This window comes from Mugil cephalus, chromosome 4, assembly GCF_022458985.1.
Source record: "Mugil cephalus isolate CIBA_MC_2020 chromosome 4, CIBA_Mcephalus_1.1, whole genome shotgun sequence".
Taxonomy (NCBI): domain Eukaryota; kingdom Metazoa; phylum Chordata; class Actinopteri; order Mugiliformes; family Mugilidae; genus Mugil; species Mugil cephalus.
In genome coordinates, this window is record NC_061773.1 from 7,621,824 (window position 1) to 7,636,469 (window position 14,646).

A 14,646-nucleotide genomic window follows, 5' to 3' on the forward strand; every position below is an offset into this window, starting at 1 on the left:
CATACTCAATGTCCGCAGATAAGAATATCCAGCCTCTCGGTTAAAACCGCATTTAATGAGCTCACACCAAGCTCAAAATAAAAACATCAGGGGATTAAAATGACGTGTTGATTGAGAATCTGCGGATTGTGGCTCTCAACAAGTTTAAAATATTTTTTGCATTCACTGAGCTTTTTGCTCTTGTATGAAAGGTTTAGATGTGGTTCCAAGCTATGCAATGTGATTGCTGCGATGAAACCCTTTCTAATCATAATGCGTTAGCTGCTGTGAAATCTCTGCTCCCCGGAGCAAATGGCAGAGCAGCGAACAAATCCTCCTCCATCCTACCTTAATGTTCTTAATGTTGAGAAAAATGTGCAAGCAAGTAATTATGTGCCGAGTGAATGTTTGCCAGATGCGTGTGTGTGTGCGTCATTGTGCAGTGGTCGGGTGCTGGACGCGTTTGCGCATTACAGATTTGGCCGCGGAAGCGTTTACGGTGGAAAAGGATGCAAATCAGCAGGAGGTAAACCCCTGAGCACAGCAACAAGACTCAGGGCCTGAGGTCAGCGGAGTGACATGCCAGGCTAAGGAGATTACACTCTGCCACAGACTAACCAACAGCTGCCCTCATCACTAGACGCCGGTCTGCCAAAAACTGTTAACATAGCTACTGCAGCGGTGACGTGACAGAACAGAAATATGCGGCGTGTGAACACTTCAGGAGTGTTGTTAGTTTGAGAATATGAAATCAAAGGCTTTGAGCGCTGGAATCCGTGCTTAAAATGTCGTAACCTCAGAATGAACAATCTGGCAGTCAGACCGCAGTGGTGGGTAACAGACTATATTTCTGTATGTTTTTGTTTTGGCTACTTCGTTGGGTGGGTCCACATATGTGAGTTAGCGTCTGCGGATGTTGAAAGTCAATTCTGACACCCTTGTAGCATTGATTGTGAAACACACAAATCATCAGAGCTAAAGAAAATGTCATGATGCACATGAGGGCATGACATAACCTAAACAGAAACCCTGCTGGGAAAATGAAGTGATAGTGAACTATTACGCATGAACTAATACTGGCAGCCTTTTTTCCCCAGAAACAGAGGAAGGCATAGGAAGGCCAATCCTAAATTCCATGTGCCAAATTATCGAACAATTCAACACAAAGAGGCAAAGGTTTGGCTCTCGACCTACCAAATCCTTTTGCCCTCTCTTCTCTAAACTTTCCCACCCTACAAAAACTCTAAGGTTCATTTTAAAGCAGCCAAGAAACTGGCACGACATGTGTCCCTCTGGCCCAGGCGGTAGAAACCCTGGAGGAGATCGCTGCTCCCGCACTTCAACACATCCCTAGCATGTTGTTTTGGCATTTAGTTAAGCATTGTCAAGCCTCGTGCTAAAAGTGAAGTTTGTGCCTGCAGGCCCAGCTCCTCACATTATTCTGTTTGACACACGGTTCCCGTCTGCTCACTGGAATAAAAAAAAAACAAATGCATAAAAACAAGCTGCCTAATTTCACAGAGTATTATTTACACATGTTACGTCTTACAAAATAATCAATTCCGAGAACAAAGTCCAGTAGCAGGATACAGTGCATATTCCTTGTAAGACGCATGTTGTGATCGTAAACGAACGCGACATAAAATAATCGTAGCACCATCTGCCGCCTCTTTCTGACGTCTGTGTTTGTCTAGTAAGGATGAGGCATTACATAACAAGCCACCCCACTTGTAGATCTAAAAAATGCAAATATGCCAAGCTCATCATGGGACACGGTTGTTTCCGACAGGGCCTTTGTGTGCTCATACTTCCTCTCAGGATTGCAGAGCTGGGAAGCCTCCAAAGCCCCTGCCAGAATACAAAACGCCACAACGCCGCCTTGAAAAGAGCTCCAAGGAGAGGGACAAGCTGATGCCCAAGAAAAGAGAAACATCTTGTGCTGGGCCTAATTACTTCAGCTCCAGGATTACACAGTTTTGACCTTTCTCAAGCTTCCAGCGCAGAGCCTGATTGCAAATTGAGGGGGACAGCATTGATGTTCACAGCGCTGTTAATTATACTTAATGCAGAACACAGAAGGGAACACCGGTAGCTTAATACTACCCACATATTGCATGACTGTGTTTACATGTAATCATTTAATTAAACTGAAGGTACTTGCATATTTTTAAATCCTTTATTTACTCCTCATGCAGTACTTTGATGGCGCCAACTGGATACAATCCAATTACAACTTTAACAGCTTAAGAAAAACTGCAAACATACTACACAGCAAAGTGGACTTCCATGTCTTTGGGCATATTTAAAAAATGAATGTAAAGCCATTTGTAGCTCCAGAGGGAGCTACATTTCTGCTTGAGGTAAATGGCTCGAGGACACATTTACTGCAACTAAGATAACAATCCCAAACCTTCAGCTGAAGTGAAATGACTGAATGAACGATGAAAAAAAAAAAAAAGGAAAATATTAAAAACTATAAGTAAATTGTGGTAATTTGTGGTACATTTCAATAACAAATAATATGCAGTTTGTTCTCCACTCACTGATTCAGAGCGTGGGGAATGAGGTCGTCAATGTCAGAGATATGCTTTCAGAAAAGTGGAAGTGGTCGGCTTCATGAATAGTAAATAGGCGCGGGCCATATAACTGATATAATCTCTGCAACGAGGCAACACTCAGCAACAGACACAGCTGTAATTAAATGCAGACACACGGCAAAGATTATAGTACAACAAGGGTCTCGACATTATCAACACTCAATACTGCAAAGCCAAAAGCACAAACTGCATTAGTCCAAAGTGGTTTTATTGTCAGTCTGAGGTGCAATGAAAGAGCCTTAAACCTTAAAAACCATCACAACCGAATGTTACGTCGTCAGTTCCTCATCACTGTGCCGTTTGTAACACAAAAACATGAACTGGTTTCCAGTAGATATGAATATATCTACAACGGCAACAGCAGACAAGAGGATTGAGACAGACTACATAACATTAGACTAGAATGTGTTGCTATGCATACTGGAGCAACGAAGGAACGGGATTAGGGGCTTTGTTTTACAGTTATTGGATTTTGGCTCTGTGGGAATGGAATTATCCAAACAGAAAGACAAAAGCAAGCACTGATCTAGTCCTGTTAATGTGGAAAACACCACTCACATATTACACGCAAACACAAGCTTTTCAGGGAAGTTCTTATCTTGACAGTCACCGACAATTACTGGCAAGCATCCCGGAACCAAAACACCATGAATCATTCAGGAGTTTTCTTCTTATTTTAACAAATGCTTCGGATCAACTGGTACATTTGAAGTGAATTCCTTGCTCAGTTGAGATCCCTGAAGTGAAACAAGCATAATTTCCTTAAATTTTAAGCACTTAAAGCACATAGATGACAAGAAATGTGGAGAAGAGAGATGAGACCATCATGCAACAAAGGTACGCTTGGAGAGTTGAACTTGATTGAACACAGGATATCATGATTGAAATACTCAAAATCCAGGATTCAATTTTAATTTGTAGTTACTGCAAAGCGTGTAACATGTGATGTGATTTTTATTTGCCTAGATATATCCTGCTGAGATTTCAGATTTAGTTTTTGAGTGGGACCTGCCAAACAAGAGACATGAAGGTGGAGACAGAGAAGTCAACAACACAAAACAAAATACAGCATATAAATCCATATGTACCCAGTGCTAAAAGTAAAAGAAATTGCCATAGGTCCAAAAGTTAAAAACATTCACAATTTCCATTAAAAGGTCAAATTCTTTGGAGCACAATACTTACTTACGTTGCCCTAGGGTGACTCCAGGCAGTTATTCCAGGCACCTAAAAATATTTCTACCCAGATCAGAACACACCACAGAAACTAAATGACTGACCTCTGATCACAACGAGAGCAATAAACTAGAACGTCATCATGATCTGCTGTCAGCAGACTCATGTGGGCAAGCAAATCAAATGTTTCTCGTTCCTCAGCAACTATTGTACCAGAAGTACTCATGAGCAAAGCACAAAATCTAAAAACTGCTTTAGTCGAGGGGCTCTGTAGCAGGAGAGGACTTGACGCTGAACTGTCTGGGCAGTTCCAAAAGAGGAAACGAGTGCAACTGCCTGAATGTGATGCAGAGCTCTGATGGGTTTTAAGAAAATGTCAGCCTCACCCTTGCTAATGAGCTGTCAGAGTGTGTGCGCTACGACTGACCTGTATCTCCTCGTACGCCTCGTCGATGGTTGTCACTTGGTGCTGCTCGTGTAGCGCCGGCTCGTCACAGAAGAAGCAAACCAAACTTTTGTCAGTGAGGCAGAAGAGCTTGACCTTCTCGTGGTCCTTGCAAGGGTACGAGCTCCTCTGAGCGTTGAGGATGGCGTCCAGAGGGAAGGCCGAGTAGCGCTCCACAATGTTGGATAACTTGAGACTGGGCGAAAGGAGAGGATCAGTGAAGGTCCTACGGCACTCGGGACAGTCCCGCGCTCCGTGAGGCTCCTGTCTGCTCCAGTGCTCAGTAATGCACTTGCGGCAGAAGTAGTGCTCGCAGCCAAAGCTGACGGGATCCTGGTAGATGCTGAGGCAGATGGAACAGAGGAGCTCGTCCTTCAGACAGCAAGCCATTTGCAAAGACAGAGGCAGAGCGGCATCTAAGAGTGCAATGTTCTGAGAATACTTGGTTTAATGTGTAAGAGAGTGGCTCACTGCCATGTAGGAGTTGACTGACGAGACCTTTGGGAATCTTGGGATTTCAAGTTATTGTCTCTGCAAAAAAGAACAAAACAATTTAAGAACAATATGCCTTTAGTATTCAATCAAAGAATAGTACAGCAATAGATATAAAGCAAAGATATCAACAAGATCAGCAGGTTCTATCAGTAACACATTAACAAACAGGGTTCAATGGCAACTCATTTAATGTTTAATCTTACTCAAAAGAGCCTCCAGGGAGCTCGTACAGGTCTGTCTCACTTCAGACTGCTAACATTAGCTGAGCATGCCTCTGAAAATAAGAGCTGTAACAGCTGCCTATTTAACTGATTGGTTGATCCGGAAAGGAAACTAATTAGCAATTTTGATGACTAATTATTTGATTTGAAGGAGAAGTGGCCCCAAACATAACAGTTTCCAGCTTCTCAAGCGTGCTTATGTGCCACTTTGTAAGCCTTTCATGACAGCGCACTGAATATCTGCTGTAGAGCAGTGGAAGAACAATCAATTAATCAATGAACTGGGAATGTAACCAGCACACTTATAGACACTGAATATGACTCTTAGGGCTTTATTTTAAGAGCACCTTTACTCAGACTAAACACAAATGAATGGTTGCAGTGGATCAATAACAATGAACTAAATTTTAAACCTATTCACACGTCACAAAAAAAAAGAAGCAGCGATTTACTTTCATTTTGTAAGCTTCCTCCTTACCTGGGACATCACCTCAATATGCAGATGCTACTGTCAGAATACGTTCACGTTTTACTTTTTAAAGCTAACCGTGTTCTTCAGCGACCGACCACACCAACAGGCAAACACCTGCAGCAGCATTATCTCCTCCGTCCCCAGTGTTAAGAGGCTTCCCTTTAAATTCCTCCATGAGGATGGTTCCAACAGCCCGGACTGAGCTTTTTTTTTTAATTATTACCTACCGCCACAAACTACCGGGCCAACAGTTGAGCTTTAGCTTAGCATAAATACTATTTAACTGGCTTGTTCCACCTTGCCTGCTAGCGGGATTTGTAAACACAACCCACCAGGACACCGCCAACCACAGCGGGAGGATGAGGGGAGGCAGGGACAAACACACAAAAAGAGGAATAACACTCATTAAATAAGCTACATATTAAAAGGCTACATTCAGGGGGAGCATATCAGAGATAAACGTGCCTTGCTGTGATAATTATTCATAGAAGGGACGTGTAAAAACGCAGGGAAAGAACCTATACTCACCAGGTTCTCCACGGCGACATCAGCAGCTCCGAGCCAAGTGTCTTTCAGGAAGAAGAGCAACACACAGCGGCAACAGATGCAACCAACTGCTTTAAAAAGACGGGGGGATCTAGCAAACACATAATTTTTAAGATACATCTAATTTGTCTAGAAATGCAATATAGAATTACCTAGAGCTCATTTCTGTTTCAGTTGGAAATTTTAACAATTCTGTGTGTCAGTATGAAGCGTAAAAGGGGAACAAAGATATCATGTTGTGTCCCCCAGTAATGGAGTGGCTCATACTTCCTCTCTCTCTCCAGTTCTCCCGCTGTTGCTCCTGCTTCGCTACCTCGACTATAACAAATAAATACACCAAAACACGTCAACGGTGACTTTATTAAGAAATGTTTTAACTTAGAAAAAATACACCCATGAGCTGCCATCAAAATTGACTGTCACTGTTCACCGATAATGTGATTATGAGCCGAAATAGAGGGGTTTTCGACGTCTGCGGTGCCCAGCTTCAACCAGCAGGGGTCAGGAGCGTCCGCACAAAATTACCCCAGTTTACTCAGGGCAAGCTGATTTACAAAGTCTATGTGGATGATTTAAGGGGGAATTCAGTGAGTCATGAGGGGTATTTTTCCTAAACTTTGTGTATTTTACGCCCAAGAGAAAAAATAGCCGTCATATGGTCATATCAGTTTGGTTTTTATCAGTGTTACTAAATTGTTTCTGGACATTGACTCATACCATGAACATCAGTGGGCCTTCATACCTTAAGTTCTGCTTAAACAGTTATGACTATATTATATATATATATATATATATATATATATATATATATATTATATATTATATATATATATATATATTATATATACATAATATATATAACAGACATTTAGAAAGAGATATCACACCATAAATTCAACTTAACGAAGTACAGTTAGTAAACACAAAAATGAGATTTCACTTTTTACCCCTTTATTGACAACTGTGCTGTTAATTTTTTTTTTTTTAAAATACATTCACTACAAATACAGCTTTGACTTTAAGGCAAATGTGTTTATCTGTAAGCTGATGTAAGTAAACTGCTACAAGCACCTGACCTGTAAACATAGATTCTTAAGAGTTTGTGACTAAGAACAGAGAGGGTTAAAAGTAGGCCCAGAAAGTTCCACAGCAGATTGGAGGATGTTACTGTGAGTAAAAACAGGCAGGCATAAAACAGTAGACAGTGTCACTTCAGAGATAACTAAGAATTCCCCTATACAATTCAGTTCGCAGAACGTAGAAAGTGAGGTCAGCGAGAGGATGATACTGGAGTTCAAACATTACAGGAATACAAGGAATTTGCAAAGATGTATGGTCAGTTTTTCTTCGAAGTGTGTCGCATTCAGTGACACTATATAGGTTGCAATTTTTAATCTTGTAAATATTGGAGCCTTAATCCAACACACAAACACACAAATATATATTTTATACTGTATATTTTTACAAGTTGCATGTGAACTGTGATTTACTATTCAGTTTATAATTATATTTTACATCTGCTTTAAATTTGTTGTGTGAGTTGTACAAAAGACATTATTTACAGCATACAGAACAGACAATATTATTTACAGGACATATACACATATAAACAGAAGAAAGGTTTCAGCCTTTCTCGTCGTCCATGCCTACAGTACAAGTGCATTTCTTTCACTAGTCAGATTTCTTCAAGTGTGGTATGACAGACAAGATAAAAGTCCTTAATTTGAATGAGTCTTCATGTACAGTAACTGCCACTCTCCTGCACTGACATCAGCGAAGTTTTGCCGGCTTCTTGCTGTGGGATACTAAAACTCTCCTCTTTCTCGCTAAAGGGGACATTACAGTCTTCTTGTATCGAGTCTGCGGGCATGAAAGATGGTGTCCCACAAGACCCGTTTCCAATATGCAGAGTAATGTTGACGTTGACGTGGGGGCTGGTAGCCACCGGGCTGATGACATGAGTGCTGCTGGGCTGAGAAAACGACTGTGTGAGGTTGCTCGGGTGAGAAGAGATAAGATCTATGTTGGAGAGTAAAGGCATGGGCTCCGACAGAGCCGAGTGAGGATTGTCAAGAGCTATGGTGGATTGTGATGGGCTGATGGAGTCGTGGCTGCTGTAACCATCCGTTTTTGTTTCTGTACTGGTACTATACTGACTTTGATCACTGCCCGTTTCCCCTTTCTCCAGCAGACACTGTTGTTCTTGGCAGGGAGTGGTGAAGGTCATCTTAGATTCCACTAAATAATGACCAGCAGCCTGCAGAAGAAAAAACGAAATGAAAAGTTACATTTTCAGTGTCTGATACAGCCTTGTATACAAGCTCACCTCTACAATCAAACGCAATGTAACACAACTATTCTGCCATAAAGTGTGCTGTTTATGATGATCAAAGTTGGAAATGAGCTAAAAGTTTTAGCAATGAGGTTTAGACTGCACTATGATATATTTGGGTCTTTGTAGCATGAAAATGGAAATTAATATACAGCGGGGGTCAGACGTTTACCTACAATTAGATGCAAAACTGATCAGATTGTTTAATAACTCCATAGATTTTTGTTTACGGAAGTTGAAGCATATAAGTGGCAGCATCATGTTGTAGTTGTGCTTTGCCACGAGGGGCTGGTTCATAGGAAATAGATGGAATCATGAGGGAGGATATATGAAGACATCGGCCAAGAAGTTAAAGTTCAGAAATGGATCTTATGAATGGACATTTGGAACAGTGTCAACTTTTAAGGTAGAATTAATGGCAGATAGCATATGAAATTAAAATAGACTTTAAAGGAATACATAACAACATTGAAACATAGACTCACTTTATCAGCACTCTCGCAGTTTCCATTTGCATCTACTTTGGGATGTAACTGTGCAGACTCTTGGGTGAAAAAAGGACAGTGGGCATTTAGTAAGGTAGGGAGCATGTAAGGGAAACACTTCCAGATAAAGCTGCTGATAAATTATGGTCATTATTATTGTGTATGTCGAGTTGAAGATAAATATAAAGTAAATAGAAGCATGGGTTTTCCACAAAACAATATGATGCATTCACTTTTTTGCAGTCTCCACTTACCTCTCCTCCGGATTTGTTTATAGATGCACAGCGTGCAAATGATGATTAACAAGACAAGGGCAATGGCAGTGATAATGGGGACTGCTGCAATCAGAGAGGTGCAGGAAACACAAACACAGAATAAATTTTCACTTCACAGTTTTCTTTGTTTTCTATGATGACTGATGATCGTGAGGCAGCAAGATAGATAGTTACCGTACCAAGTTCAACGGGAGGTCCTGTGGTTGGGCTCTTTGTGGTCAGGATGTTTACTGGAAGGCTCACGAGCCCTGTGGATTCCTGTCCAGGTGAAGTGGTGGAGTCTGAAGTCATTGCTACGGTGCTCGTCGTCATACTTGCAGTTGTGAAAACGGTCTCTGTGGGTAACCGCTTTGTCGGGCTCCGTGCTTCACACACGTTGTCTGATGTAGCGTTGCCTTTTCTAAGGACAGCCATCCCATGACAGCTGGAGTGGATAAAGAAAGAGGTTAATGATCTGAGTTCCTAACAGCTGTATTAAAAAGGCGTCTCTCCCCCACTTACTCTGTATGAGGCCGACAGGTGTCAGTGTAGGAGACAGTGTCGGAAAACATCCCATTGGGACACTGTTCACATATCACATTTGAATTTGCTGTGCCTGCCAAAGACAACCAAACGTGTCATCATCACACACTGCATTTTATTCACTATATGACATGTTCTCTAAGAATCATTTTTGGATTAGACTCATAATTAAGCTTTTACGGTATATTTTGTTGATATACACCGATAATAAGCAGCCATCCCCAGCAGGATGCAGCCTGGCACAGACACTGGTGTTGACCTGGCGTCCAAATTCACCAGATCTCAAAGTATCTGTGTGATGATCCACAGAGGCCCCTCCCCTCAACCCATAGGACCCAAAGACCCCCACTGACAACATTCAGTTGCCAGACACTATGGGACACCCTGTCTATTAATTGATGAGTCGCAAATGTTTTGAAGGGGGTCCCACACAATATTAGGAAGGGGGTCATAATGTTAAGCCTGATTGGTGCAATCTCAAGTATTGATACATTGTTCTTGCAAATCGACCTTTATACTGAGGCTCATACTATTGACTCATTCTGAAACCAGCAGGTTAATTTAACAAATAGTATAATAACAAAACATGTAAACAGCACATGTAAGTTTAACACTCATACAGTGACTTTTTAAAGATAAGTATGCACCTGGCACAGAGACTCCATGACCAGTTGGGCAGGGTCTGTACGGTTTACACTCTGAGCAGTATGGGTCCTGAAATCCCATGATGCAGTACATCCCAGGCTGGCACATACACTTGGACCTTGTAGTGGTAGTGCAGTGTTGGGCAAACTGCAGACCTTTTGCTGTATAAGAAAAATATTTTTTAAAAAAAGTATAACAAAATAGTAGTTTCATAAATGTAAATTCAAATTTAACATGGAGATTTACAATGTTTCTACTGACTTGGTTTGCATTTGATGCAGGAGAAGCAGTTTGGGGAGTAGTTCCACTGCTCCATATACTGGCCTTGTCCGCATGGTTCACACACAGTATCGGTATTTTGGCTGCAGCGTTCCTTCAGACGGTGCCCTGCAATAATATACAGGTAGTTATGAGACAACTACTTATATCATGGAGCAACTGATATGAATTAAACCATGTGCAAAACACACATTTTATGCATTTATAACACCACCCTTTAATTCCAAAAGTTTGAGACAGTTTCTTATAATATATAATATTATATAATTATATAATATGTAATAAATTACGTTCATTATAATCACTCCATAATAGAACTAGGATACGTGAGACTGTTATTAATTACTGTTCAGTTTTCATATGAGTCACCTGAGCGCCGTAAAAGATTGTGGCTTTAATATTAAATATCATATCATATCAGATGTAAAAGAATTAAATCCACACCCAGTGGGAGAGATTAGCAGCCACATTAAATCAAGTTATTGCACAAGCAGGAGTGAGGGGAAAAAAATCTGCTGAAAAAGCTTCCAAGAAAAACTGCATTCCTGCCTTTCCTTTCCCAGATCACAGCACAGCACAGTCCAAAGCACAGTGTCACACGTGAGCTAGGGCTGTACTTCACCCCTGTTGCTTAACAGAGATAGAAATCCTAAAGAGGAACCTGGAATAGATGTTCTACTGGATCATCACAGAAAATCAAAACTATACATTGTTAACCAACACATTGCATCAAAGACTGAAGAGTACTGATTTAAGCAACTATTAGTTTCTTATTTACAAGCCGTGTTGCAACACAAAGACTACTGTATATCCATTGTGTAACATTTCCCCACTATGTGCTGCGGATGTTAGAAGCTCCAGCCACCACAGCGACATTACCCTTGTTACAGTACAGTTGCCAAACAGAAAGATTATTCCTCAGACTAAAAGCCTTTTCTGTTGTTACATGTAAGCTACGCACAACAACAGGATTATGTTTAGAACAAAACAGTTAGTCTGATGTCACCGTTTACCTCCCTGTACATTGGTAGGATTACCTAGCTCTATGTTACAACACAAAGAGCAATGATGTTCCTTGACTTCCATTATATCTTTTACATGGCCGAGGACGCATCGTCTGTGCTTTAACCCTATCAATAGCACTGTATCATGCATGTAGACAGCTGTGCCTGGATGTCGAAAATTAAAGACAGAACACAAACTGTAGTATTTTAAGTGGTGTATTTGTATCTGTGTTTATGAAAAAATGAAAAATGAAATTCCACTGAAATTGAGTGAAAAGTCAAGAAAAAAGAAGGCACGGGGGTAAATAAAGATAATGTCCTCCACAACTTCAACTTTGTCTTCTATTGGTTGAATTTATTATTTTCTAGTTGCAGTAATAGTAGTAGTAAAAAGAAAATCATCACCCGTCATATGTTATTGACTTTAATTGGTCACATTCGACATTGGAACACAACCGTGCTCACGGTAATGTCACTGCTACAAATAGTGTGACATTTTGAAATACACTTCACAAAATGTTACATTTTTCAGATGAAACATCATAAATAATCACTGATGTTACTGCTCTTGTGGCACATGTATGAATGCGTACAGCAAAACCTCCAAATATCGATGTAAGCTGTGAAGGAGGAAAAAAACCTGTTAAACCTGTAACTGATTTTTTTTTTTTTCTTTGTGAAGGAGAGTCTTTGAAGCTTATTATTTTGTGTGGGATTTGTTTGCGCAGCACATGAATGAGACAGAGGAACTGTAATTTGTCATTAATCATGAGCTTAAATACTGTTTGTGCTCTATGGCGCCAGCTCTATGGTGAACATGGGGATCCTGAATACAGTATGATATACCTACTGAAATAAGGAAACAGTCGCCTGTAAGCGTCTTTAATTACAGTAGCTGGAGTTCTTTCAAACCTCACCGCCCAAGCTTTCACCAACAGTTCTCAAGAACTGTGTCATCAAGTGTGTCATCTATTTATTTTGTACTGTGGCAGCTTTCAGCATTGCATGCGGCTTTTTAGGGAGGCATTATTATGAATTTTTTTATTTTTTTTTAAATGGCAGTCCTTGCTGGGTTTACGGGACAGCACTTACCAGGGGGGCACTTCTTGCAGCACAGGTTATAATCGTCCTGCACGTACTCTGTTGACATGTCGTGGCATCTTCCTTCCGAGTCTGCCTGATAGGGCAGAGAGAAGGTCTACGGGAATAAGAGACAATACTTAACAGTCATTTCTCCTGTTCACATAGAGATTGCAAAGAACATAAAAGCCTTCGGTTGTTACCTTTTGAGACGCAACCTGTTCTGCAGGTAAATGCACTCATTTTGAAACGACTTCTGTGGAAACTATTTGCTGCCCACTTTCAGATCTGATAAGTTACCTCTGAATGAGTCTAGACATAGGTACCCCCCCCCCCCCGTAAAATGAGATAATCTTAAACCTGCCCTCAGTGAAAGTTGTAATGTGAAAATCAACAGTCCAACCACTAGATGAGTTAAACAAGCTGACTACTGACTAGTTATGTTTTTTTCCAGCATGTTAAACAGGGGCTTAAAGTAGTATCAGACCATTCACACCTACACCCACTTTATGTTAATGCTGCTAGCCTGGGCTGATCTGTAGGAGGTACATTTACCTCCACAGCATCTCTCTCCTCTTTGTGTTGGGGCACCTAAAATCTTGTGACTTTGGCCAGCAGTGCTCACGTGAAACTTTTTGCCGTTCTCAATTATTTTAAGTGATCAACACAGCTAGGGGAAGCCATGACACAGTAGCTGTTCACACCTGTGCAAGAGACTTCACCACAGAGCCCTCCAATGACAGGCAAAAGTGTGAATGTGCTGACTGCAGTAGTGTGTTTCTCGTATAACAGGAAACGGAGGCGGCAATCTAGAAGCCCTCGGCTCAAAAGCACCGACTGTTTCTGTGGCATGACCACCAGTAAAAGTACAGGGAGTGACGACAGGGGTGATATGCGAAGATTCGGGAAATTCTTTATACTGACAGTTTATCAAGGAGCACATCCTGTTTGCTCTCTTTCCCATTTGGCTACAAGCCTGAGCCTGTGTTCAGAAGAGAAACTGGAGTACAGTGGAGAGGGTTGTAGCGGCTTAATTTCCCCAGTGACATGCAGTATTCCGTCGGCATCAAATGCCGAGTAACCGAAACCAGATATTCACGGAGGTTTATTACGCAACTTCTGCAACACATTTCCACAACTTTACCACATGAGGATAAAAGTGACATTCGTATACTCTACGTAGAGAAGGAATTTAAAGAAAGGATTTATAAGAAATGAGAAATTCACCTTTAGGCTACGTGTCCAAACCAGACCATATCAAAACATATTTAAAAGACTATGTTTACATTTCACAAATATGACGCATGACTTTAAAGGTACACCATTTCTGTTTAACTTCATATTCAACTCAGATCAGAGTTTCCTAATCTAAAACAGCAGAATTTGAGGAATGTATCGGTCATCTGACAGTATCGTGTCCGCTGTCACTGATAAGAGCCGCAGGCAAGCATGACACACTTAGAGACAGACACACAGCTTACCTTGGTAATTCGGGAATTCAAAAGAATCAGCAGCACGAGTATTTCCTTCATTGCTCCTTTGAAAGTGGCTTACAGAGGAGAGGATACGGCAGTCAGCGTGTACACAGTACTGCTCATACTTTTGTAAAGGCGGGTCAACACTGCAGAGTGAAGCGGCTTCCTTGAACTGAGTCAAGTATTTGGAGGAAGGAAGCGAGCAGGCAGGCGAGCAGAATTACCAGTGAGGTTTAAAAGCCAGGGCAGTACGTTCACAGGTTCATATCTGATCATGTTAACAGTACTGAGAATTCACCGGTTACTACAGGAAAACGCAGCATTCTCTCCTTTTCTCAGTTATCATGTTGTAATGTAATGAGGCATGTCTAGTGTTAAAAATGGTTTCTGTGACCTAGTGAGCGACAGAAAGGCTCTGTTAATAAGGTCAATGTATCAAACAAAATACATTCGACTGTTTAAGAGTGGCAATGACATGAAGGCAAAACCCACTGAATCCAGAAATTCCTTTAATCTACGGTGTTCTTAAATACTGTTAATTTTAAATTAACTTTAGAGAAACGTGTCTGTGCTGGTTGCCCTGGGTCTCAGTTCATTGACACATACTTAACTGGGAAC

At 41.1% G+C, this 14,646-nt stretch overlaps 2 protein-coding genes across 4 annotated transcripts in view; both read right to left on the reverse strand.

The window, feature by feature from the left end:
* Positions 1–6,057, reverse strand: part of trim62.1 (tripartite motif containing 62, tandem duplicate 1) — a 29,699-nt gene extending 23,642 nt beyond the window's left edge. Inside the window, exons 1-2 of one of the 2 annotated variants that reach the window (XM_047582326.1) lie at positions 5,914–6,057; positions 4,180–4,728 (exon numbers count right to left, since the gene is read on the reverse strand). In XM_047582326.1, the coding sequence (XP_047438282.1) occupies positions 4,180–4,587 (408 nt within the window). In that variant the 5' untranslated portion in view covers positions 4,588–4,728; positions 5,914–6,057. The remainder of the gene's footprint in view (positions 1–4,179; positions 4,729–5,913) is intronic. The other variant, XM_047582327.1, reaches the window with a different exon arrangement.
* Positions 6,058–6,865: 808 nt separating this feature from the next.
* Positions 6,866–14,646, reverse strand: tnfrsf1b (tumor necrosis factor receptor superfamily, member 1B). Of its 2 annotated transcripts, none has more exons than XM_047583614.1 (9): positions 14,035–14,646; positions 12,566–12,671; positions 10,452–10,577; positions 10,193–10,351; positions 9,525–9,618; positions 9,203–9,447; positions 9,003–9,083; positions 8,749–8,807; positions 6,866–8,188 (listed from the first exon to the last, which is right to left on the reverse strand). In XM_047583614.1, the coding sequence occupies exons 1-9, from the start codon at positions 14,083–14,085 to the stop codon at positions 7,667–7,669; spliced, it is 1,443 nt and encodes a 480-aa protein (XP_047439570.1). In that variant the 5' UTR covers positions 14,086–14,646; the 3' UTR covers positions 6,866–7,666. The 2 variants fall into 2 exon arrangements, with proteins under 2 accessions (XP_047439570.1, XP_047439569.1); XM_047583613.1 differs by having other exon boundaries at positions 9,003–9,086; positions 14,035–14,636.